Source organism: Lonchura striata, chromosome 6 (genome assembly GCF_046129695.1).
Source record: "Lonchura striata isolate bLonStr1 chromosome 6, bLonStr1.mat, whole genome shotgun sequence".
Lineage (NCBI taxonomy): Eukaryota > Metazoa > Chordata > Aves > Passeriformes > Estrildidae > Lonchura > Lonchura striata.
Genome location: NC_134608.1, coordinates 47073141 through 47099927, shown reverse-complemented (window position 1 = coordinate 47099927; position 26787 = coordinate 47073141). Strand labels below are relative to the sequence as shown.

The 26787-nt window shown below is 42.6% G+C and overlaps 2 protein-coding genes across 8 annotated transcripts in view; one reads left to right on the top strand and one right to left on the bottom strand.

The window, feature by feature from the left end:
* TRPM5 (transient receptor potential cation channel subfamily M member 5) overlaps positions 1 to 11485 on the top strand; it is a 35598-nt gene extending 24113 nt beyond the window's left edge. Inside the window, exons 16-24 of the mRNA XM_077783776.1 lie at positions 676 to 794; positions 1143 to 1275; positions 3684 to 3858; positions 5805 to 5973; positions 6681 to 6859; positions 7288 to 7420; positions 9355 to 9427; positions 10255 to 10345; positions 11385 to 11485. Coding sequence (XP_077639902.1) covers positions 676 to 794; positions 1143 to 1275; positions 3684 to 3858; positions 5805 to 5973; positions 6681 to 6859; positions 7288 to 7420; positions 9355 to 9427; positions 10255 to 10345; positions 11385 to 11485 — 1173 coding nt within the window. The remainder of the gene's footprint in view (positions 1 to 675; positions 795 to 1142; positions 1276 to 3683; positions 3859 to 5804; positions 5974 to 6680; positions 6860 to 7287; positions 7421 to 9354; positions 9428 to 10254; positions 10346 to 11384) is intronic.
* A 2271-nt stretch (positions 11486 to 13756) lies between these two features.
* On the bottom strand, positions 13757 to 18080 carry TSSC4 (tumor suppressing subtransferable candidate 4). Of its 7 annotated transcripts, none has more exons than XM_021526780.3 (4): positions 17953 to 18080; positions 17357 to 17551; positions 16556 to 16628; positions 13757 to 15565 (listed from the first exon to the last, which is right to left on the bottom strand). In XM_021526780.3, exon 4 carries the CDS (start codon positions 15475 to 15477, stop codon positions 14437 to 14439), a length of 1041 nt encoding a protein of 346 aa, XP_021382455.1. In that variant the 5' UTR covers positions 15478 to 15565; positions 16556 to 16628; positions 17357 to 17551; positions 17953 to 18080; the 3' UTR covers positions 13757 to 14436. The 7 variants fall into 7 exon arrangements, with proteins under 7 accessions (XP_021382455.1, XP_021382459.1, XP_077640381.1 ...); XM_021526784.3 differs by having other exon boundaries at positions 17454 to 17551; XM_077784255.1 differs by having other exon boundaries at positions 17357 to 17546; positions 17953 to 17982.
* Between the last annotated feature and the right edge of the window lie 8707 nt (positions 18081 to 26787).

Here is a 26787-nt window from a genome sequence, read left to right as displayed (position 1 = left end):
AAACCCACAAAAAAAAACCAACAAAAAAACAACCAAACAAAACCACCAACCCCAAAAGCCTTTCTCCGTTAGTCTCCTATTACTGGTTTTGGAAAGTCCTCAGTTTAAAAACTGACACAATAGCAGTGGTGCAAGTGTGTTGTAACTGAGTTGCACAAAGCTCTTTCTTCCCTTTAGACATACACACAAAAAAAAGCAGTTACAATCATCTACTCTGGAAGAGCCAGTAGGTGTTCATTATTAAAGCAAAAGAAACAGGAAACTTTGTCACAATTTATTTGAAACTGTGCAGCAAGGCCATTAACAGAGGAGGACATGGAAAATAACTGGATCAAAGAACATTTCATTATAAACCTGTAAAACATGAAGACTGCCAGACTAAAACCCAATTAAGAAAGCCAACTCCTTGCCTAGATAATCAAGTGTGCCTACATTGAAAATTCCAGCACAGAAATGCTGAATCTGTTCATGCTGTTTAGGTAGCAATGCCTAGAAACTGAACTCTGACTGAAGCTGCATTGTTTAACTGCTTTTTTTTTTTTTCTTATTACACTCAGAATTTGGTTTTGTTCTTTGCAATGAATGAGAAAAACACAACAGGTATCATGTTAAAACTCAGAAGGAAATTGTGAAAGTGGAAAGCTATCAATATCAATGGTTATTTCTCTTTTTCAGAGCTTCTATACAGATGAAGACACAAATTTAATGAAAAAATTTAAACTGTATGTGGAAGATAACTGGAATAAATGTGATATGGTGACCATCTTTCTCTTCATAATAGGGGTAGTCTGCAGGTATATATTTGCATCAGTAGCAAGGGCTCTGTCCATCAGCTGACAGCTGAGTCTTCTGTGCACGAGAGGACAGGATCTAACACTCATTTTTACAGGCTTTGAGATGTGTTTCTGCAGTAGGGGCCTCTGGAATTGATACATTCAAACACATCTACTGAAAAGCTCTGCTTTGTTTGTTTTCTGAAATCCCTTTTACTCAAAGTACCTCATATTTTATCATTTGTTAATAAAGCTCATTGAAGTCAAGAGAGAGAAGAGTGTTCCTTCATCTTTTAGTCATTTCTCATCACTGTACAGACAGTAGCAGTACTTGCTGAGAGCTGATATTTCATTCCATGTCTTCTGCAGGATGCTGAACTCAACTTTTCAAGCTGGCCGTACAATACTCGCCATTGACTTTATGGTATTTACACTTAGACTGATCCATATTTTTGCAATTCACAAACAACTTGGACCAAAGATCATAATTGTGGAAAGGATGGTAAGTGTGCAGTCTGCCTCAGATAAATACTTGTGCCTTCTAAAGAATGTAGAATAGGAAATCTTGTCTTTATAAAAGAAATAACTTTGTAATCTGTCTTTATTTTTACATTTTTAAGGCCTGTCATTTTGCATATTCCTGTACTTTATTATAAGATGGAATGTTTGAAGTAGATCCTTCCAAAGGCCTCTGTAGTGCAGTAAGCTGGTCCCAATTTACTAATTCTTGTATTTTACCTAATAATTTATCCTAAGATCTGGCTAACAAAGAGCGGTCTTTGCCTTACTGCTATTCCTCCTACTTCCTCAGCTGTGTGCATCCAGGGCAAAGACCTCAGGCAGATGACAGGCCAGGTACAGAAGGGCAGGGCTTTCAATAAATGACCTGGGGAAACACATTCTGTTTTTTTTTCAACAAGTGTGGGGAAAAAAAAATAATCAGTGAAAAAGGGTGGTTACAAGTTTCCTACAGGAGTTATTCTTACTTGTACATTTTTGCTTCCCGTTACAATGAAAACATATTAATACTTTGTGAGCAATGTTGGAAAATGTTGATGAAGTACTTTTATTTATTACTGCTCTCCTGCAAGAAATGAGACATTGGGATTACAGTTACTGTGCTTGAGTATGCATTGGTATGTTGAAATAGCTTTTTATTTAGGGATGTTAATCCTTCAGGTCAATTAGCTCATGCTAACTGATTAATAGAGTTCATCTAATTGTCAGTGCCATTACAGAATATACAAATATTTGATTTGTGACTCACAACAGAACTCCATAAAAGCTCTAGAGTCTAAACAAGCCTATACATTGAATAAACATAACTACCAAGCTATTTGGATTTGTCTACAAATGCAATAACTGGAATTCTAAGATGACATTTGGTTGGACTAGCAAAAGGGTAAATGGCAAATAAATATTTGTTCTTGTTCATTATCTAGCTTATGGCATTAGCAGATTTCTGTTGTGAGAAAACAAGTCAGATGTACAGCTCCTAACCCTTCCTTTGCTGCCTGCCAAGCTAAACCAGGACCTTTAACAAATCCTACCTGTGCCCACTGCTGTCACCTGAAGTCCTGCAGGATAACATTGGGGTTGGGAAGGTGCAAACAAGAACATTAACAGCAGCTGAGGAAAAACCTTATCAGGAACCTTTCATCTTTGCCCCACCCAAGCCAACACAATGCCTCAGCTTCGGTATTTCAGTGTTGAACCTTACATCAAAGGAAGAAACAGCGAAGGTTACTTCAGTAAATGAAACCTGCTTGAAGGGTTCAAGGGGGTTCAAGCAAAATCATCTCCCTTATTTAAGAGAAGCAATCCCAGATGGTGTCTTACTGTCTTGCCCCTTTACACCCTTGCTACAGATGTGCTGAAATAGGTCTGGTAATTGCTAAAATTCCAGAACAATACTCATTTCCAGAGAGACTGCAGATTGCAAAAAAAAAAAAAACAGTTCCAGACTTGTTACAACTCTCCCATCGCCATGACAGCATTACAGCCCTGCAGCATTCCTAAATTTTAGATAATCCAGAAAACAAAATAGATTAATGGAAGTCAGACATCAACTCTGTCTTACCTGGCTTAGGGCTGATGTTTCTTATCAGAACTCCAAGTAATATCCTGGAGCTCTGAAATGCCTATGCTTTTGGGTAACTGTACAATCCAATAATCTAATTGAAAGGAATCTACAGTCCCTAATGAACTCTGTCAGATCAGATGGGGAGAAGATGAAGTGTTCCTCTTCCACCAGGGGAAAATTACTGCACTTGGTATTCATATTAGATTTTTCTTTTAAGTAAGTGTTTTAGGATTCAATTACTTCAGCTTCTGTAGAGAAACACAACGTTTAAAAGCAGGAAGCCTCAAAAAGAATCTTTCAGATGCATCACTTAGCTTGAAAACTGAAGACAGAAGGAACCTGATCCTTGCAGCCTTTACTGCCTGCTATATCAGTAGCTCAGTATTCATCAATGGCACTGACTGCTACCAGGATTCTCTGCTGCAGCAGAACTGTAATTCACAGTAAAGCAGTCTGTGGTACTGAGGCAGCTCACAAAAAACATGCACGTAAAAGATAAAATGTGACAGTCACTTAAAAGATAAAATATCTTTAATTTTTAAATGTTTGATTATTGGAAAGCAAGATTTTAGTTTAAAATGTGCTTTTATTTAAATGAGCTATCAAAGAAGAATGCTTACTATAGGCCAAGGACAATATGGTAACAGCAAGGTCAGATGAGAAATTCTGTGCATGCAACTGTATCCTCTTCCACCTCCTTTACCCTAAATAAGCTTGTAAAGAAACAGAATTATTTGAGCCATATTCATACAGAAAATCTACTATTCCTTGACTATGCTATCACAGTCACTGCCTTTCCTTTTCTCCCCTCCCCCTCTCTTTTTTAGATGAAGGATGTTTTCTTCTTTCTGTTTTTCTTGAGCGTGTGGCTCATTGCCTACGGTGTGACAACTCAAGCTCTGCTCCATCCCAATGACAGCCAGGTGGAATGGATATTCAGAAGGGTTCTTTATCGTCCCTACCTTCAGATATTCGGCCAGATTCCACTGGATGAAATAGACAGTGAGGAAACTTCTTTCCCCCTATCTTGGCCATTTTTGAATGCACACTTCTGATAGCACAGAATTCCTTCCAAGTATTGCCGTTTTTTAATTTTGCTTTTTAAAATCTTTGTCCTACGTGCCAAAGCTTACACATTACTGTCACACAAATGGTGTATTTGTAAAGAGATAATGGCCATTGTGGAGTTACATTAGAGCGTAAGGGCTGGTCCTGTTTAGATAAGTTCTCAGAAATACACAAGGATTTGCAGTTTTAAAGGCTGGCATACCTGCTTTCACTTCAATCAATTTCCTTTCAGTTTAACCTAAACCCAGATAACCCTCTGTAAACTTAAAGAGTAAATAACAGCACCTCCACACATTTTGGCATTAAAGCAGTACTGCTCTGCCCATAAACAAACATGTGTTTTAGAATCAAATCACTCCAGAGCATTTATTTACTCTGGAGATTAAGCTGCCCAAATCAAATAAAGCTAGTAATTGCTTATGTGCACCACTGCAAACAAAACAACATAAAAATAATCACAAGACACAGAAATAATAAGATATAGAAGTTCAAAGGCAACATTTCTGATAGGTAAGCAGGTAGAATACAGAATAGGTCACCTATCAAAGAAGTCTGCAGTAATACCACAGCATTTAGCCAGTGCTAAATGTCACTGGCAATAATGAAGTGGGATTCAAACTTGAAGTCATATAAAATAGAACCAAAAAAAGCCATAGTCAGAAGCAAACTAGTAAGCATTCTCTCATGTTCACTGTGCTTAGTAAGAAAAAGCATGTCTTTGAAAAGCCAAAACACCTGAATGACACAAGACAGAGGAAAGTGATTCATGCCCATTTTAAATACCTATGGTGTAAGCATGTACAGCACAGTCACCCTTATTTCCATTAAAGTAATTGGAAAGAAACAAATATTTATGGAATATAATTTAACTCATCTGCCAAAAGGTCAGGTGTAGCACGCCCTAGAAAGGTGTGTTTCTTGCCACTGAAACTCCAGTGGGTGTCTCTACCTGATTAAATAACTGGTTAAGAGTAACGATAAAAAAGAACCAATTACATGGGCAACTTCCAGAAGGGATTAATTCATCCTAAGGCCCTCTGGGTCTCAGTCTGTTTAATATCTTTATGTAATATATGAAAAGGGAGAGAGGTAATGGGGAGGACAAAATTTTCTGACAAAACCACATCACTGGGTAGCAAAGACAAAAACTGACATGTAAGAGAGGGCAGAGGAGCCTCATGAGTGCTGAATCATCAAATGGAATTCAGTGTAGATAAGTATAAACTAGTGCCCTTGGTGAAAGAAATCCCAGCTTGGTGAGCTTTGATATAACCATGTGCTCTAATGAATGTAACCAGGGGATTATCTGTGGCACTAGGGAAAAGGATTACTAGGGACAAAATAGAGGGGAAAAAAGTAAATATCATGATGCTACTCTAAACTTGTGTGTTTAATTTGCAGCTAGAGACAGAATACAGCCCTAGACCTCTAGTCTGATGCAGTAGAACCAGACCTTCTTCCTAGCCTTAAATGCAAGCTCAGATACACAAAGCACTTAAAATTTAGAATGAGGAACCAACCCCCTTCCCAGCTTTTACTGAGTTTTCTCCTCCAAAACATGTGCCAGGCATAAGAACACAAGGATGTGGGGAAGCACAAACTCAGAGGAGGTTTGATTCTGAGAACTCAAAACTAATCCAGAAAGGATACAGCCCTTTCATTATGAACAATACTACAAAGCCAACTGTGACAGACATCTTGCCATTAAATGAGCAGCCAAGTTGTGGAGGTCTGCAGTGTCCTAGGGCTGCAAATACCTTGCACAACAATGCAATGTCTTTTTACATACACAACATGATTATACTTCCACAAAATCAAAGAAAGAAACATGGCATGAGGATATGCTGTGACTTCTTTTTTTTCTTCATCTCCTTTTGCAGCATCACGACCATACCCCAGGAACTGCACGTTTAACCCACTGCAGATTCTGCAGGAGAACATGCCATCCTGCCCTAACAGCTACGCCAACTGGCTCGTCATACTCCTGCTGGTCATCTTCCTCCTGGTCACAAATGTCCTCCTCATGAACCTCTTGATTGCTATGTTCAGGCAAGAGTGATTTCACTACATATCAGGACAGAGGCTGCAAAGCTTTAAGTGGATGCCCACATTTTCTACCTCACTGCTTTAAAATACACTTTAAAATACCTTTTAAAATACACTTGTGATTTTCCTAATGAATATTGCTTGGGAATTGATAGGCAGAATCCTGTGATCAGACAGCTCTTAAGCTCTCATCATCCTTACTCTAGTCACATTGGAGACAAGGAGAAATGAAGCCTCTTCTACTGCTAAAAATTCAATTAAACATGCACAGAAGGGTCTGAGTCTCTGGCTGTGTGGAACCACAAATCTGCAGGTGCACAGCAGCCATAAACTTGGCAGACTTTACATGGGTGATTTGCACATCAGGAAAATGCTTGTTGTCAACACAACTAATAATGATTCATTTGGTTGAAGAACTGATGTGGCATGTTTGCTGATCTTTCCTGAGCAAAGTAGAATTATATTTCTTTTAAAAAACCCAAAAATACCAAACAAAACAAATGTATCTTTTAACATTTGAAGACTGCAGTTGCAATTCTTGTAATATCTAAGAATTTGCACAAACTTTAGATTAAATTAATACTACTTGCTGACCTTGCTGTTCCTTTTTTAAAGTAAATACAGGACTAAGTTCTGTTATATTCATCTTTAGATTGTTGTGGTGAAAAAAGTTATATATTTTCATTCCTCCCCCTCCCCCCAAATTACAGTTACACTTTTCAAGTTGTCCAGGGCAATACAGACATCTTCTGGAAAGTGCAGCGCTACAACCTGATTGTTGAATACCACGGTCGGCCTGCCTTAGCACCACCATTTATCATTATCAACCACATTACTCTGATTCTCAGAAGGCTCTTCAACAAAGTGGAACATAAGAAAAAGCACCTGGGTGAGTTGTTAACAAATGTGACCAAGCAACTGTAGAGCCTGACTCTATCCAAAGACATGGTGCATACACAAAATAGCAGAGCAAGATGGATTTCCTTAAGACAAGAGTCACAATTTATTTTTAACAAAGAGTGCCAGGAGAGCACAAACAAAAAATTAAGGTTTATTGCTTAAACTATAAACAGTTTCCCACAGTGCATTTCTTGATGCATCATAGTTATTACAACAAAGGTAGCAATATAAAATGGGTTTATAGGGATTTAACTTCTGAAGATTTAACAATTGATAGGTTTAAGGAATACTTATTTCATTTGCTCCTGAGTTTTCGCAGTTAACTCTAAAAACAACCTTCCTTTAACATATCAAATTTCACTGCTAGTATCAGAGAAAAAGGGGTAAAATATAATTCTTATCTTATTTTTCCTACAGAAAGAGATCTTCCATTGAGCCTTGATCAAAAAATCATAACATGGGAGCTGGTGCAAAAAGAACATTATCTTGTAAACCTTGAGCAAGAAAAGAAAGAAAGCAATGAAGAAAGGCTAAAGGCCACATCTAATAAGTAAGTTATTCTGGCCCACAGGAAGAGCAATTCACAAGCCTTCATCTTTCAATGAGTTCAGCATTGAAGTTCTTACAAAGCTTATATAAAGGGTCCAACTGGAATGCAGTTAGGAAACACACAGTACATGAAAAAATGTGAGGGACCAGCATAACTCCAATGTTAGAGTGTTTGTCACTCCTGAAGTATGTACAATTATAGACCTGCAAGTTCCAGCCAAATCTGTGGCCAAGCTCAATGAAAATCTTATTCATGAAGAAAATGGTAGAAAAACAGTTTTTTCTGCTAGACTGCAGCACACGTAATTCCATCCTCTGTAGGAATACAACACAGACTTTTGAATGGAAGTTTAAGATAACTTGAATTAGCCACAGATGCAGAAGAACAAATACTTATGCCTTTATGGCATGGGATTGAGTCTCCATTTGTACACCTCTCTATATTTCCCTACTAGGAATATCACTTGAATTGGTTTAATCTGATAAAGTGTAAGTCCTAGACTATTTTTCAGAGGTTTAAACCTTTAAGTGAGACACAATGTAGTTATATGCAGGGAGAATAGAAACATATAAGATGGAAAAGCACTCCTTAAATAAGCTTTTAACACATATTCCAGCTGTTTTCTCTTACAATAAAACAGACTTCAAATAGAAGCACAATGGGTGTGAAAGTTACCATAATAAGAAAGTTCCATGGAAATGTTCCTGTGCTGTCTGCTTTTGTTCAAAATTAAACCTTCAACTCACAGAATATCTGAAGACCAGAACAGCATACTCCATTCTCAGAAAATACTACTCTCCCCCTAATTCACATAGACCCTTAATTCATAATAATTTAGAATGATTATATAGGTTTAAGCTTGATTCTCATAAGCAGATCACTGACAAACCCTAGGAGTGAGAGTTTAATTATTGAGCTAATGCAATAAATATACGTGCAATTGTTTTCAAACAAGGGGTACTATATCCTTTATATAAGATGGTACGTTGTAGGTGAAGTTACTGGAGGGGGAAAAGTGAGACTCCATCTGGCTTCACAATATTTCAGGTATAGCAGAGCCAGAGAAAGACTGGAAGAGATTCAGATGAACACCATTACCCCTGTGGTTTTTATTTTTGCTCTTATTTGGTAGCAGTGTGGTTTTGAAATCTTAGGAAACCCTCAGGAAGTGATTCTTTGAACTTTGGCTGCACTGAACCAATCTCAAAATGCATTAGACCCACCCAGCAGCAGGTCTTTCACATAGATGGGATCGGAACATTGCCTGTGAGAGGGAAACTTTGAAAGAATAGCTAGGAGAAACCAGAGAGGGATTTACCAACCCTATGAAGTATCAGATGCTAAGAATAAAGAGCTGATGGGAGAACAGGTGAAGGATGCAGCAAGCCTGGGGATAATTCAGTGATTTGGAGGCACTATGTGGAAGTTCATTAAGCAATCCCTGTGGACTGCATGAAAAAAAGGGATTTGACTGTCAAGCTAGTTTCCAGAAATGGTAGTTTGCATAAATTTTAAGTGGCTTATCTCTGTTGTGGCCTCAGTTCTCACACCAGGATCAGTTTCCATTGGGTACTGATGTTTCCAGGTAGGAAAGACACAAGAGGCTCAAAACACAGAGCAGCTCCTTTCTGTTGCCCTTGATTTCCACAGCAACTGAGGGCAAGTGGCCCTCACCAGAAGCTGAATAACTGCCCTGACCTGTCATTTGTGAGTCCCTGGGCAACACATGCATGAGACTGTTCCAGAATTGCTGTTCTGCCCAAAAATAATACTGCTGTGAACACCTCAAAAAGACAAAACTTTTAGGGGGATGTGGCATGTCTAAGCAGTACAGAACTGCAATGAAGGGCCATGGGTGTAGTAAATTACACGTGGTTTGTGATTTCTTTTGAAGCCTCTCCTTTTTGCTCAAGGTGTTTGCTTTGTTTCCACAGGGTGGATAATTTGTCTAAGTATTTTAGTGGGTTGAAAGAACAAGAAAAACGATTTAAAGTTCTGGAAGCCCAGGTAAGGAGTATTTTCTAGGCATTTATATCAGCTTTAGGATTTCACCATCTTTCTCCCATTTAACAGTGGTTTGGCAAATCCTACTTAGGGATAACAGGACAGAAAAATGGATCTGTATTATGGTTTCACTTTCCTTATTGCTTTCTGGTGATAAATGTATGTAAAGAAAAATTAATTGACTCCTGTAGAAAGGAGAAAAGAGAATACAGTATTTCTTGCTGTCTTTGGTAGTTTACTTGGGAGTGTTTATTTCCTTTGTTAAGGATGCTACTGGAATGAAATGCTTTGTCCTCCCCCTTCCATTCTTGTCCTTCTCATAATTTTTTTTTAATGCCAGCTTGGAAAAGACACATATTCTGTCTGATCTGACCTAATCTTCTTGTACATCAATTTTTCTAATTTTCTTAAGATACCAAGCACCAGCATCTCAAAAAGGAAGTGTCCAGCATACAATTATGAAGTCCAAATAATAGCAGGAAATTCTGTCTTGAGCTTTTGATGACAAACCCTCACAATATAAACAAACAACATTTCTTACACAGTCTGAAAATGTTAAACCACCTGCTATGTAGCACAACTCTTATTGTTTTCTTTATCTCTACAACTCTCCTGTATAATTTTGGCCTCACTGAAAATTCTTTATCTTAATACTCCTGCTACAGTTTCCTGCTCCCTTCTTATCCATTTTATGGCTTCCTGAAAAAAAGTCAGGCTATACAGGTCCAACAGAAACACACAAGGAATGCTTTAGTATGTTTGTGCCAGCTTGAGATATTGCAATATCCTCACAAAAGAAGGCAGGTATTTAATCACTACCTGTTTTGTAGATTTGCTACTGTACAGCTGTTATCTCCTCCATGGCAGAGGCTTTAACCAAAACCAACCTCTTGTGCACTCAACCAGCTCCAAACTATACATGTAAGTACTGAAAACAGTCATAGAAAAGCTAATTAATACAGCTGAGCAATGTAGTTAAAAAACGCAAGGTGGAAAAATAAGATTGGAAAATAACCCCATAAAGAGATTCCTAGAGGTAATGGGAATATAAACAGGGAACAGAATATTCTTAGCTCAGAATTAAAAAATTACCTTTTGTAAAACACATTTAAAAGCTTTGGGGCAAGGACTGTCACTTAGGGTGAGTTAGAATAATCTCACCCAGTTCAAACACATAAACAAGTATCAATTTGCAACAGAGGATTGCCTTGGGGGTTTCTTGAGTCCATGAGATAATGCTAGGGAAGTATTATGAAAGTATTTAAAATGCATAGCAATAATCATTAAAAAGAAAAACTGTGCAAGTCTCCTAGTATTTTTTTAATTAACAGAATTCATTTGCCTTTGGAGCTGCACCCATTTCTGTCAGTTAAGAATCATGTCCTGTGTCCCAGGGCTCCACTGCATGGAGTTTTAATCATTAGAGACAGGAACAAGCTATTTCTCAGCCACTGCAGGACATCCAACACATTAAAAATTTTGGATATCCTTCTTAATGACCTATTCAATATCTACCTATTGTTCTCTATTACACAAAGTAGCCTTCAAGACCCATAAACTGAGCATGTATATAGACTACATGGAAAAAGGTAGCTGGAAAACTTAACAGTCATGACACGACAGGACCTCATCACTTAGACTTCAGCTAACTCAAGCTGTACTTAATTCTGTCAGAAGTTTATTAAACACTTAGGTGAGTTGCTTCATTATCAGTATTCCAATGAAAAACTCCATCCCATAGCAGGCTTCCCAGACATTTTAATACTGTAACTGCATAAAAAATCAGAAATTTAAAGAGCTGAAAAAGTAGTCTGTGCTTATCATTTAATGAGCAAATACAAAGTAACATAATATACAGTGTCTTCTTTTCAACATTTTAAATTTTTTTAAGCAATTACTACTATGTGCCCCTTGTCCTATGGCTTTTAAACGAGTACATGACTTTTCCAATCCTATTTAGGTGTGAAGAGTTCCAACACAGAAGTGCCTTTACCACAAAGAAGTGAAAGAGAAGATCGTGCAGATCAGTTTGAGAGTGACTTCAAATACATTGATAATTAATTATTTTTTTTTCACATTAAACCTTTTGTCCTACTGAACTACTGTAGAATTAAAATCCTAATCTCTTGAAGGCCTAAGGGCAATGAGCTCTCTATGCTGAGCACTGCCAGTGCTTGACATTCTAAGGATTTCTTGATCCTTCTCCTTCAGTTTCCTGAGCTTTCTTTCCTGCTGTTCCCTTGGCACTTGGTCCTTTCTCCAAAACTATTCCACAAACAGCATTAAAGCTTTCTCCTCTAGGGTGACTATACCACTTTATTTTCTAAATACCATTTGTTCTCCAGATACCACACCCTCAATTCACCATCATCACTGCCAAATTCCACACTTCTCTGTTCAAGGGAGTCTCCCTTTGGAAGGCAAATCATTTACGCACTTAAAAACAAGCTCCTTCCTTGGCCAAGAAATCAAGCTTGTATTCCTGAGCGGCTTAGAAAAGGAAATCAAGAAATAATTTCCAAGGAAAGGGCCTGAATACTGAAACATTACAAAACATACAGTTCCCGGAGTTCCTACAACTCTCAAACAATTGTACTCACCAACTTCTCTTCCCACACTGGCTCCTGTAAGGTGTTCCTTTGCTGGTATTCCTTCTTAAGGGCTCCTCACTCAACCTCAGAGTGGAATCACCTGGTTTTTGTTGGTCCCATGCTCCATCACAGCTGCTGCCAGTTCCCTGCTGGAAAGGAGCCTTTGCCTCCATGTACTACACCACATGGAATACCTCCTCTCCATCTAAGTATCTGATTTCATTTTACTTTCTTTCTCAAGGGTCAGAGGGGGAAAAAGAAATCACCTAAGAGACTTTAAAAGAAAAATGTATACCAAGAATTATCCTGCAGTCTAAGAATCTGGCCTGTTTGTGGTTTTTTCTATTACTTAAACTGGCTTGTACATTTTTAGCATACAAAAACTTGCTGGCTTTATTAGAATTTTGCATTATATGCCACTAAAATATCAATACCATCCTCTAAGGGGAAATTTCTTTGGAATAACAAACAGTATCAGAAGGGGGAAGTATTGGGCTGTCTGACTGATACAAACTTCAACTGCATTTCCTCACATGTATAATATTGTCTCTATGCAATGTAATTGTAGATAGCACAAAAGCTTTCTGTTACCAGAGGTAGAAAAAAAAATAAATCTCAAGTCTGACAAAAATGAGTCTTTTATTAACAGACATTAATCTTGTTATGATGGCTTAATGAAACAGGCATCTGTCCAGTTTATTCAGCTGTGCCCCAGGCCTGTGACTCCATTAACAGCAATGGAATTTTGATAGTCCTACCTGTTCCTCACATTGGGCAAGCAGAACTCATAAACCCAGTAAATTTGTACTACTGAGCTGCAATTTTTGGTAACAAGTAACAGATATCTCCCAACAAGCATTCCCTGCTCTTGGCAGCAGCTTCCACTTTGAAATGGCTACTATTTTAATCGTGATCAGCACACTGATTATCCACTGGAACCCAAAATCTCTCCACTGGGACCTGCTGTGTATGTCCACTCACATGCACTGGAACAACAAATGTATTTACCAACGACCCACTAAGCAATGTGAATCTAACTGCATACTCACAAGAAAATACATTCTGCTCTGGAAACTAAAAAGCTGAGTTTCAAAAATAGAGCACAACTGCTCCTTTTACACTGTTTTCTGCTTCTTCTGCAAAATGATGCATCAGTTCAAACACAAAGCCCAAGTAATTTGGGCCTCCCAGTTAATTACTGTTAAGATGAACTCCCCCCGCCCCCCACCCCAGAGGAAGTCACCCCCTCAAACACCCTTCAGAGTTTGAGCAAGCACAATCTACCAAGAAATATTACAAACTCTTCAGAATTAATCTTTCTTTACACAGTTATAAATACTACCCTTGAGATTGGTTCATTTAGAATACTGACAAAAAAAAATGTCAGTTCAAAATGACCTGAACTAAGTTGAGTTTCAAATCATGTAACCTTTCAAAGAATTTGATCTTCCAACCTTATTTATTAAATTTACTAGCACTGTGGAAGAAACCCACTATATTTGACATTCCTTACAATGTGATTCATTGTATGAGATGACTCATCCCATGAGGGGATTATACATTGTAAAATGATTGAAAATGTTAAAAATGTGAGGTTTAGAATCTGTAAGATGAGGGAGAATTAACAAGATGGCAAAGTTAGAGTAACACTTTAAAAGGTTTTCAAGACAGTTTAGAAATCAAATAAAATGTTTGGTAAAACTCCTAGAGCTGCGCTACTCAGCATGGTTCAGACAAGAAATCAAGTTACAACCAAAAGTTTATTGTACATAGAACAAAAAAGTCTCCAGTTCTGGTGTAAATATCTCATTCCCACAAATACCCCAATCCACATACAGGATCAATATGGAAGCAGCACCTCCTAGAAAGGACATACAACGGTGCAGATCATCCCATCATATAACTGGGCACTGTTGTGCTTTCACCTCAATGGCAATGACTGAAAGATGTTTTTAAACAAGAAAGTTAAAAGGTTTTCCTTCCTGGGACAGGGCCAGGAAAAATCACATCCAGTGGAAGACTAGGCTTTATTTTCATTGTTTAAAAATCTCTATATAATGAGCTCATCACCTTTTCTCCAGGATTCCACAGGATTTGGGAACAATTCCAAAACAGGGAGTTACTAGGAAGCCCTGCAACCATTTAGCTAACACTTCAGCTTCTTTGCATACTTCAGCTCTGGAGTATCACTTTTTATCCTGCCAGGATGCAACTATCCTGTGCCCACAGAATTCTCATAAACAAAAAGTCTGGAGTTGATTTTAGGTAGCTTAATTTCTAACAATATAAAACGTTCTTGGTGGCTATGATGCAAACTGTTGGACAAAAAACTACATGTGGTTTTCAGGCCAGAAAAAAAAATAAGAGAGGAAAAAAAATGAACAAGACAAGTCCTGGGATGTCTCCAATGTGCTTCATCCTTCAGGAGTTTTCCTCCTCCCCTTCATCATCTACCTTAGGTCGGAAATTTTTCCTGCTCTTCTTCTTACTGCAGTGGAATCCAACTGTTCCCAGTGATGGCTCTTCACCTGCACCACTAAGCCTCGCATCAGGTTTATACTCTGTGTTCTGGTCCCCCTCCATCATGCACTCCTCCTCCTCTGCTGCCTTTCCACTTTCACCGTCTAGGTGCCCCAGCTCAACCTTATCTTCTTCCCTCAAGTCATCAGTCTTCTTAAGAGATTTTCCTTTCAGATCTGTCTTCATCTGTTTCTTATCATCCTCCCCTGTTGATGTTTTCTTTTCCAGTCCATCAGCTCCTCTTTTAGTTGGTTTGGTGAAGACAATCCTCCCAGCTCCACAGCTGGAAGGGTCCTGGTTGAAGGACGGGGTGTAGCTATCTTGGGTAGCCGAGCTCTGTTGCTCCCCTCTTTTCTTCAAACCACCTAGAAATTCCATGGCCACTGCCCTGTTAGTCTTGTCACTGGACTCTGAAACGCCCTCTAGGCTGTATTTGGTCCAGCGCTCTGGGTGTGCCACATAGTCAGGCACTGCAGGAGAGGTTTTGGGAGCCTGCACTGCTCTGGCTTGCCTTCCCAAGTTTTCTGGGACCATGTTACCTGAAACTGTGGTCGGAGGCAATGGACGCTTAAACCTCCCATCAACAATGTTATCTTCAGCCATTGAGGGCACAGACAGCTTGGCTGCCTCTTCCAGGCAATCAAAAATGCTCTGGCTACGGAGAGAGAAGGTAGAACTCATGCCCTTCAGATGGAACGGCTGGACAGGAGATCTGTGACCGCTGTTTGAAGAGTCGGGTGTCTCTCCTGATCTGAAATCCCCTTCATCTACAGATGGCTCCTCAGGAGATATTGTATCAACTTCTGCTTCACCCACCAGCCCCAAGTCATCAGAGTCAGAATCGCTGAGTGACACCGTGTCTGAGGGCAGAGCTCCTTCGTAGTCTTTGCCACCATCAGCCACTATCCCCAGAAAAGGTTCACCTGCCTCCTGGTCTCCCATCTTCAAGCTGTCACTCCACTGAGGTCTTTGATGTAGGCCCAGGAACAACTCTAAATACGCTTTTCCAAATGCCCAGCAAATTTAGTGCCTAGAATACAAAGGAGCATAAAAACTTAACTGTGAAATGAGAACCAAGAATGAGACCATCACTCTGTGTCATGCAAAGTAATTATAACTGCAATATAACAGTTAGCTGTGCTTTAGGGATTCCCAAGCAATTTTGCTTCAAATGAAAGCATTATTTAAGGAATGAATGCACATTAAAATTAAAGATTTACACAAGACTGAATAGAAGAATATGAAGTAATTGAAAGTAATGCTACCAAATTTCATTACAGGTTGCATCAGATGCAATTACTAAAAGATGAACATAAAGCTCTTGAGTTAATCTGAATCCCTGTCTTGTACATCTTCCAAGACTCTGCATATTACACTGTGTTTACTCACACTGTAAAAATCCACAAAAACACATCCAATTTCTCACACTTGCCTGTGGCCAGTACAACCCTTACTGCATTAGCACTGTACCTGCTGTCCCAACAGCCATCAGTGACAGATGACAAAAATAAAAGGGCCGCTGTTTTAAGCCTGCTTAAATGTGGCATAAAATACAAACTCCACTCCTTCCTTTGGTTTTATTCTCTTAAGTCATTACTAGATTCCAGGAATTGGAAAACCAGCCAGCTCAAGAAATCAATCCCATTGGATTAAGAAATCTAATTACACATACCAGGCTCACACATGGAAACTAGGAGAGATTGCAACCACAGGCCTGCAAGAGCTGGCCCTTCAGTCAGTAAATGACAGCATGATTTGAAGCCTGACTTCCAGGAGCAGCTGGAACACCTGACAGTGCCACCTGCTTGAAGGGAATCTCGCTGAATTCTGGCGGTCGATGACCCAGCTACCACTTGCTGGGCAATTGGAAACAGAGCTGGTGCACACACACATTTTGGTTCAGCTCACGTGAATTATGGAAACAGTTCTAACATATTATTAGAATAAGCTTGACTACCTAATTATAGGCTCTTCTGTAACGATGCAGTAAACAGACATGGACAGTCTGTTAGTCACTCACTTTCTCTTGAGACTGAGTCAGCTTTCCCTCCTGAGGGTCAGTTAAAGCCACCAAAGATCTCAGCACTTCCACCCTAGAAAATAAACATTTCCATCATGATACTGGAAATGTAGTTTTAAAAATAATTCTGTCCCCCTGAATTATCCAAAGCTGCAGAACTGGGTTCTAAATCTGACACAAACTCATAGTGGTATAAAAGTCTGTAGATATTACTGAATTTTTGGCAGAAGAACAGCACACAGCCTAATAACATAGGCACCAGTATATTTACCCAGCCTTCACATTCACACTGCCAACTTTATCCTGTAGAACAGAAGGGAGGTTTTAAAAAAAATCAAGCTGTAATTTGCATGTGCAAAAGAGTAAATAAACAGTATTAAATGCAGCTAAGATACAAAAATAATAGTTATGCATTGTAAACATTAAGTGCTGCTAAGTATTAAGACCATGGGTAACAGAGACTTTTGTTTTCAAAGAAACGTCACGTTCAAATTTAGGGCCAGATTGTTATGAATCACAAAACACAGAGACCTTTTGAGGAGTGCTATGTTCCATGTCAAGTTTGGCTGTCTTTGACAGAAAGGATCTGATGGCTACTTTTGAAAACACTGCCCTCCATGTAACTCCTAGTGGGAAATAATCTTCTTAAAATGATACAGCCTTCTGCTTAGTTTTGGAACATATGAAAAGTAATGACTACAACTCAGAAAAGGCCTCGAAGTGCACAATTAAATAAAATAGCTGTTTTCAGATGGCAATAGAAGTGATCATCAGGGCCATGTCTTGTCTGAGGGCACTTACACAGAAAGGAGAAATTCTGCTCCTAAGGAGATGTTTTGGCCTTAACAAAGTTGGTGGCCAAACATGCCGGCCCTTACAGCACACCAGACCCACTCACAGGTGTGTTACGGTGACGCGATCACAGCACGACTCGGGCAGCATGACGTCCCTCCGGATGGGAACGATCCCAGCGGGCTCCTCCATCCTGGCGCTGCTCTGTGCGGAGGACGGAGACCTCAGACACCGCAAACCGCGACCACGGGCCGCGCCAAAGCCCACACAGCCCCTCGGGACGGGGATCCGCAGGCCCCCGCGCCGAGGAACAGCGAAGAGGAACAGGGAAAAGAGCACCGGCCGCTGGGCACGGTGATGGTGCGGCCCCGGCTGTGCTGCCCGTCCCGGCCCCAGAGCGCTTCGCGGCCCGGGATGCTGCTGGATGCGAACCGCCCGCCCCACACGCGGCCCTCGCTGGCCCTGCGCCCCGGCCACCGCCACCCGCCCGGGCACGCAGCGCGAACCGCCGGGGAGGCGAAGGGAGGGGGGAATGGAAGGGGGAGCCCCCGTACCCCGACACCGCACAGCCCCACACTTCCACAGCAGCCGCCCGCCTTGCCCACCTCCGCCCACGGCCCGCGGCGCGCCGGGACACCGAGTCCCTCTGCCCTGCTCCACGGGGCGGCCACGGCGGCGGCAGGACTACAGCTCCCGGCGGGCAGCGCGGCGCGGAAAGGGCCGGCGCCTCCCCGCCCCGCCTCTCTCGGGGCTGCTGGGAGTTGTAGGCGGCCGTCTCGCCTCGGCGGAGGACATTTTGCGAGCCGGGGAGCGGGGCGAGGCGGCGCTGCGCGGCGGGACTACAGCTCCCAGGGCGCACCGCGGCGCCGACATTTCGCAGCCTGTGCGGGCCCTGCTCGGGGCCCGGGGCCCGGTGCTCGGTGCGGGGCTCGGTGCGGAGCTCGGTGCGGGGCTCGGTGCGGGGCTCGGTGCGGGGCTCGCCCGTGCACCCCGGAGAGCCGCGGGGCCGCCCCGGCGCCGTGAGGGGCGGACACGGCACCGCCGCCGCCTTCCGCAGTCGCAGTCTAGAAAAAAACCCATGTCACAGCTTTTGTTCTCATCGGAACAGCAGGGCTTGGCCACCACGAACACATCCGAAGTTTTCTGTTTGCTTTGTTTGGTTTCTTTTTTTGTTGTTGTTGTTGTTGTTTTTCCTCTCTCTTACGTGTTTATTCTCAAACCAGAAAACCCGAAGTCACTTGAGGCATAAAACCACTATCCATCCAAATAAAAAAGTTTCCATTTTCCGTCCCAGAGGAACATTTTTTGCGCGTGTGTCAAGAAGTGGGGCTCTGTCTGAAAATGTTTTATTGGCGCCGGCCAAAGAGACTAGATTTTTGTTTTTCCCCTTATTTCAGCAAAAAAAGTTGAAATTTTCAGCGCAAATACATTTCCCAAGAGGCTTCACTATTCAGCTTGTTTTCCCTGTGTTTAGGAAAAGGTTTGCTGTGCTGGAAAGGATTGTGCCAGACAATGCTGTGGCTGCAGGAGCTTCACTGGCTCCCTTCAAGCTCTGCCTCGCCGTGACTCACACATAATATAAACTGCAGTCACTTCATGTGCATCCTTCGTTTTTAAATACATACTTTTGCCTGCTGGAGTGTTGCTAATTACAGTAATTTATGACACGAGGTCTGTGTTTGGAACACACTTGGCAGCAGTGATGAGGTTATTGCAAAATGCCTCCTGTCTAGCTGGAGTCATGCAGTAGTTTCAGAGCAGCTCTAGAGGTGTTTCCCCATTTGGTGATCCTGTATTTTTTTATATATATACATATGGTAGTACGGTCACAGGCATTCAAGTGGGTATCCAGATGGAGGGAGGAAAGGAAAACATGAGTCTTGACGTAGGTGAGCAGGAATGGAAAGGAGGGGAGCAGTAAGCGGGCAAACAAAAGGAAGAGTAAGCCTGGGTAAAGGCTGCTAGTGCTGTGTAACAGTCTAGAGTGATGGGGAGACAGCAGGAGAGTCTCTGAGTTAATAAGGAGCAGGCAGAAAAAGGATGTGGAGTAAGCCGTGGCACATCCCATTTCTGTAAGAGAGGAGACCGGGTACAACAGACTGTTGCAGATCCTGTCTTGTTTTGAGTCTTGGTTCTTTGTTAGATGAGAGATTTAAAGGGGCAGGAAGGGGCAACACCGCCTCCAGTGTCCCTGTCACCTGTGGATGTGGGTGCTTCCAGGGACCAGCTCCATGTCTCCCTTTCCAGAGGCTACAAGTTCTCACTCTTTGCCTGGATGCTGTGTGTATTGATGACTAAGAAACCTGAATGTACTCTTTCCTTCCTTCCTGTTTTTTTAGTCATGAAATTAGCTCAGCTGGTTAGAGCATGGTGCTACCAAAACCCAAGGCTGTGGGTTTGATCACCATTTACTTAGGAGTTGAACTTGATGATCCTGGTGTATCCCTTCCAGCTCAGCCTATTCTGTGACAGATTCTGTGATATTTGGCATCGCACGCAGCGGAGAGCTGAGGCTGAGCTGCTCATTCTCCGGTGGCTGAGGACAAGGCAGCTTGCAGCAGTGGAAATGCTGCTGTGTTGGGACTTTCGCTATTGCTTGGCGACAGCTGAAATAAAAATAATGAGTCAGAGTCTGAAGACCAACAGATGGGAAAGTGTTTTCCCCTTGCTGGACTGAACTGAGTGGCTTGAAGAGGGGGCTGGAAGGTGGAACTGGGCTGCAGGACAGGCCATCATCCAAATGAGCAGGCTGTATCCAGCGTGCAGGCTCTGAGGGGCGGCTCATTTGCAGGGATGGCTCCATGTGTCTGCAGGAAGCCCTGTGTGTGGGGGTGGCATGTGAAAATGCACAGCAGCCTCAGCCCCATCGTAGGCGCCTCCTGCTCCTTTCCTGCAAATAAATCTCTCCTTTGGCCCGTCCAGTAAATGTTTCCACTGCTCCCTGGCAGGCTCCTGCTGCTGCTCCTGCCCTCGGAGCCTGGGGTAGGTGTGTGGGGTAGAGACCACTGGTCCCTCTCCTCAGGGCTATAGGAAAGCAGCAGGCCATTATTCCCCAACAGCCACCCAGATCCTGAAAGCCAGATAGAGCAGCAAGATGCATTTTTTCAACATCTCCTGCATCTGGAAGGAATGTGGGGGTTACTCAGATGTGGCCACATGCAGCTGATGCTGGAGCTCTTGAGGGGAGGTGGGGTGGGAAAGGAGTATTTTCCTGCAGGCAGAAAGGAACAGCAGAGTCATGACCACTGCAGCCTTCTCTGCTGGGAGAAGGCAGTCACACCAAGCCAGACTGGTACAGCCTGAAGAAAATAAATGAGTTGTCCTCTCCCATTTGCCAGAATGATACCCTACAAACGGCTTTGAAATCCCTTGTGGGGTGGGTTTTCAGAATTCAGTGTTTGATACCACCTCTCTTCTACATTAAGCTTTGCTTACCTGTTTTACTTTGTACTTTCATTCGGTCCTGCAAGCAGATTAGATTTATTCCAGTGCTGTTTACCCATGTTGGTGCTATTTTCCCCTAAGGTAACTACATAAAATTAGTTCCCGTGGAGTGAGTTTTAATGCATGCAGGCAGGCTATGAAGGTCTTTATCAACTCTATTCTTCACAATAACAATGTTATTGCCAGCCTATAGAGGACCTGCAGGGACACACCACAACCCTTTATTTTTTTTTTTGTTAGAGATATTGCATGTGTGGGAGGGAAAATCCTTTATGAGCAAAATTAATACTCTCTGCAATTACTCCAGTTGTTTAAAAGAAACAAAAACAGTTGGGGGTGTCTGTTCATTTTGATTTAACTACAGAATATTTGCACCAAGAAAACCTTTCTCCCAATCTTGCTGCTTTTTCCTTTTCCCTATCCCTGTCCCAAAGTGCCTGATACTAAAAAAAAATATGCAATGAAAGGCTGAAAAAGGTCACTGGAATCAGTGACCTTGAAGTTAGCATTAACAAAAAAACCCCACAGAACCCTAAAACTCCCCAGATCTCTTGTTCCAACAAGAGCTGTGGGAGCAACATCAACCAACACTGAGCCTTGCATTAACAGCATGAATCCTTGCCGGAGGAAATCTCAGCAGTTTGCTGGCAGTCAGCAGGCAGGGTGTTGTGTGCATGCCATCTCGCCTGGCCCAACACCAACACCTCTCAGTACTCAGCAAAGCTGTGTTCTGGCATGAGGGAATGCCCTAGCAAAGCAGGGCCAAGAAACACTTAAAAAAAAAAAAAAAAGTAAAAAAAAAATGTAAAAGGTGTAATTAAACTGTAATTAGAAGTGTTACTTCCAACCATTAGCTCTTGAGCTGGGTCATCTAAATCCAGTGAGAAACACCAGGCAGTTCACAGTGGTTGCAAAGTTTTTATACCCTCTAATGTGTCTGCAAGTGTGAAAACAAGGTGGGTTTCAGTTATGCAGCAGTTTTAGCACCTGGGAGGTGTTTTCTATTTGCTCCAGGTCTCTGAGCACTGAAGTGAAAGCATCAGGCTGCCAGAGGTCAGCTGAAGGAGTCGCCCCGAACAGCACTTCTGCATCCCATTGCTTAGGTAATGCCCTGTGCAAGGCAATGTGATGCTCCCCAGGCTGAAACTGAGGAGTGGTCAGGAAAAATATGCAGCCTTTATCTAGTTCAGGTGCACAGCGTGGTACTTATGGGACTTGGGGTTCCTAGCCTGTGTTGACAGCTTACTCAAGAGCTGGTCAGGTAGGTCATTGTTTCCCTCTCCGGTTCGGCACTCACTGGTGGCAGATGTTTCCTCCCTCGGGGTTGTCATTCCACTGGTGCAGCCACAGTTCCCAGCCCTACCACAACCCCCACAGTGAATTGAGATTATTGAAAGACTCACCTTTTTTTCTTCCCCTAACTGGAAGGGCCGTGCTGTCATGCCCAGCAAAGGAAACAGTGGTTCAGAGCAGGAATGTGAGCACAGCCACCAACACATCCTTCATCCCTGAGCCCGGCAAGCGGAGCTGGCAGGCACAGGAGGGTGCGGCCCCATCCAGCAGTGGGGGTGCTTTCCTCTGCAGAAACCTCCACCATCAACAGCTCTGCCATGGGAGAGCTGGCTGCATTTATTCCCTCTTGAGAGAATATTGCAACTCTTAGTTACAGCTTCGACAACCTCTGATTACCTCAAGGCATAAGCAATTTATATATGTTAATCACAGCTGTCTTAGTCCGAGACAATTAGACTCATTGCTACTTAGAAAACAAACAGCCCAGAAGAAGCTTACGAAACAGAGCTTGCCAAAGCAAAAAAATACCTCTCAAACGTCTCTTTAGAAACACTCTAGGAGGTTTTAAAAAGAAAAAAAATACACCAGTTTGGGAGGGAGGAGGAAAAGAATTTCCACTGGAAAAAATCCTGGCATGGTCTAGTTTAGAAAAATTCATGCTTGTACTTTTAATTCCTGAAAAATCTTGTTTCACAAGAAAAAAAAATTCCACAGCCACATTCCTAGGCAGTGGAATTCCACAGTAAGGTCTCCAGTGACTTTCCAGTCTTTCAGACCTCTGGAGAGAAATGTTAAAGAGAAGTGTAAGCCAGGGTTGTCTGTGCAATATGAGCACAAACAAGCTGCAAGCACGGCATCCACCCTTCCCCTCGGTTATCCCCGTGGCCTCACATGCTCTGACATGGCAGGACTGCTGTTTTCCACGGATAACCTGTATCTCCACACAACACCTTAAAGGGGCCTGTTTTACCCAGTTCTCTCCCAGTATCACATTCAGCTCATCTGTTTCAAGCACATCGATACTTGTACTGAGACCTGAAGTGCAAATAAAGGGGACTGAAGTAAAAACGAAGTGGACCTTCCCCATTTAGCTGGGGAAGGTTTAAGATCCCAGCTATAATTCCAGGCTGAGGTCCCAAGGCACACACCCTGGATGCCAAATACATGCCGTGCTTTGCCAGTTAGTCTCCACTATTGTCTCTCCCCCTTGAACACCAGCCTGGGTCTGACAGTGACTCACATCAGCTTAATCCTAGCTCCAGAGGCTGGAATAATTTTATCCCCATCTGGAGCAACAATGCAGTGTCACAATCCAAAGGTTTTAAGGCATGAAGCAAAGAGCATCACATTCATGGGAAACCACCTAGAGGGTCAGCTGAGGACGGTCTTCCCTGCAGCCCAAATTTTGCTTGAATACAAGAATGAGACATGCCTGTTCCCTTGGAAGACGTGGAAGAAATCAGTTCATGACGGACAGAAACAAGATCTGACAACACATCATTAAAACTCCACTAACAAGGGGGAATTACTTTCTTTTTTTTTTTTGCTTATTGTTTTTAAGTATCACTTTTTTTTCTTTCCAGAAGTCATTATGTCCGACTCCATTAACATTCAGGTGAACAAGTGAAAGAACAACAGATGAGCATGATCTGGCAGCACAGGCACAGCTGCTGGGAGCAGGGCTTGCCTTTCTTTGCAGCAGCTCAGTGTTGAGTTCCCTCCTTGCCCTCCCTCACCCTGCACCCCCTCCCTCTCTGTACAGCACGGGTGATGGCTGGCAGCCACCACAGGACATTCCTGCTTCACACACAGTGCAAAGTCCGGGACAGCACAGAGGAAGGCAGGCAGCTGAGGGATCACAGTGCCTGGCCTCCCACTTGCTCTCAGCCAGGCTTTCCCCTGATGGTGAGGAGGGGCAGGTGGGAGCAGCAGCAGTGGCATTACCAGACCATCCACAGAAGGCAGACCAGCCCAGTCCCCATCCAGATGGCAGCACAGGACATTCTGGGCCATTTTTGGTCACTTTTGGAGGAACCCCTCAAGTGTGTGCAGGATTACCACCACACCCCCCTCCATCCCATGCTGAATTTCAGCACAGTGACTTTTTATGCAATCCACATTAGCTCCCCTACAGCTGTGCCCTCCTTCCCTTGGGGAGGGGCACAACTGCAGCAGCCACCCCTTCAGGCAAGCAACCTTTTTGCTTTCCCTCAGCACCAGTCCAGATGCATCCTCAGCTGGCCTGCAGGGTCCCCTCCCAGAGGCTGTAAAATCCCATGCTGTCAAAGCCTGGTTCACAAAGCATCCTGGTGTTAAGGTTAACGGGTTGTAAAATTGCAGCAGTTCATCACACTATGCACACTATGAGAAATGTTTATTAAATTGATTTTTGTTTCATTTCTTTAAAAAAAAAAGGCAGAAAGAAGTTAAACACACTGCTTTGTGGCATGCTCCACAGTATGAAAAAATCCCAAGCATTCAGTTAAGCTGTCAGCGGCTCTGTTTGACCTTTCGATGTGGTCTTTGAACTCAGACCTGGACAGTTGACACTCCTCATCCCCACCTCAGCTCACAGCCATTTTCTCAGCTGCCACTAGCTCCAGGAGGGATGCTTCCATGGAGAGGGAGGGGTTTGTATTTACAGCCTGCAACTCCACCCTTTTCTTCCCTGGGGCTCTGGAGAGGAGCAGTACAGAGTGCCACATTGCACACACAAAGGCACAGGTATGCAGGAGAGGTGCTGGGGCAGAGCAGAAGTCCTGCCTTGTGGGTTTTCCCCCTTGACCTCAGCCAGCTTTGGGACTGACCAACTGGCAGAAGAGCCCCGTGGCTTTTGGATCTTGAGGGCTTGCAACGGGGCGAGTCCCCTCAGCCCTTCACAGCTCCCTTTCTAGTTTGTGTTAACTCAGGTCCAGCTTCACAGGAGACCCAAGTGGGTAGTTTTTTTTTCAGAGAGGGTTTCTCTCAACTACTTCACTGTTCTTAAGCATGATGGTTCCTCTGTCCCTGTTCTTCCAGGGCTGACTCCTCCAGCTGAGGACCATTCCATCAAGTGTGGGGACTCAGCTAGTAACTAAAGAAAACATTGTCTTCTCTGCAAGCATCCTTGTGTCCCTGCTCCCACAACCCTTCCCTAGCTGTTCCCCTCCTTGAGCACCTTTTCCTGTAGAAGCCACAGAAGCAGGAGATGGCTCAGGAAGCTGCCTCTGGAACTCTCTACAGTGGCAAGTCACCTCTGAAATGAGCCAGAGGGTGAATTTTACCCCCTGTGGGACACAGTCTGAGCAAACTTCCTGCTCTTCCTCCTCTCACAGCTCTCAGACTCCCTCTCCAAGTACCTCTTTCTCCCAATTATTCCTGCCTGGGACAACTCACACCCTTAAAGTACAATGTCTGAGGACACACCTGACCTGCATCGAGACCCAGTCTGTCTTCAAACAGAGCTCCAGCTATGTACACAGCATCAACTGAATACTGAACAATATCAAAAATACGGTATAAGGAAAAGAAAACAGAATTGAAATGCTTAATGGCATATTTATACACATTTACCAACAGTCAACAAAAAAGGTGGCAAGTTACACATCCATTCTGTATGCTGACAATCCTGATGCACATAGATGTAAACACACATGCTTGGATGATGCATATACATATGGCCACATAACAGAGTAGATGACCTGAAGGAGCTACGCTGGGGAGCAGGGGAAGGGGTTACCTACTGCAAAACCTCATCTCATTCTCAATGTGCACAACATGGACATTCAGGGCAGTGTTGCTTTAAGGCTATTTTTAAGGCTGAATCTTTTCTTGTCCAGCCTCTCAATATGAAGATCTGTTGAAGCACTTCCTCCTCTTTACCCAGCACAACTTGATATATATATATATATCTATATATATTTACCTATATACTTTTTAAAGGCCCTATATACTAAAAGGCAAGAAGAGGAAAGGGGGGAGTAGAAGGGAAGAAAAACTTCTGAATGGATCAGTTTGCCCCAGTGCAGGAATCTTCTATCCTGTAATGGCAACAGCCACGACAGCCATGTGCAGTGGACAAGGCACTGGTTTGAAAATGACTGATGATTACAGGTCTCCCTCCCTGTCAGATCTGAAGTTCTCTGTTGTGACAAAGGGGGAGAAATACTTCAAGAAACAGAAATACTCCTGAAGTGGGGAAAGTGATCACTAATTTAAACTCCTCCCCTTACCTGCTTCAAGGTGGCAAAAGAGCTCAGATACTATAATTTCCAGCTCAAGTGCCCCTACGGCTAAGGAAAAGGCTTTGCTTAAAAATATATATCTATAGAACTATACATATAGATCATCTTTTTAGTGAAACTCTGATTTTATTACATAGCTCCTGGGTCACTCTCCCCCTCTATCTACATGGTGACAGAGTGGCATATAAAAGAAGCCACAGACATCAAAGTGATAACCAAAGTTACCAGATCACAAGAATGTGTTTCAACTGGTGCGATCTAACATGCTAAATTACCTTGATTTTATAAGCTGATCTGCTGTTAATATAACTGGAAGGTCTTAAAAATAACCATTTTTTTCATAATCAGATGATGACAATTTCTCAGCAATATTACAGTGTGTGACAATATGCTATAATTATGAATAATTTCACTGAACAAGAGAGTGATGCAAAGATGAAATATTAAGCATGTACACATATGGTTGGGAACACCCAAACA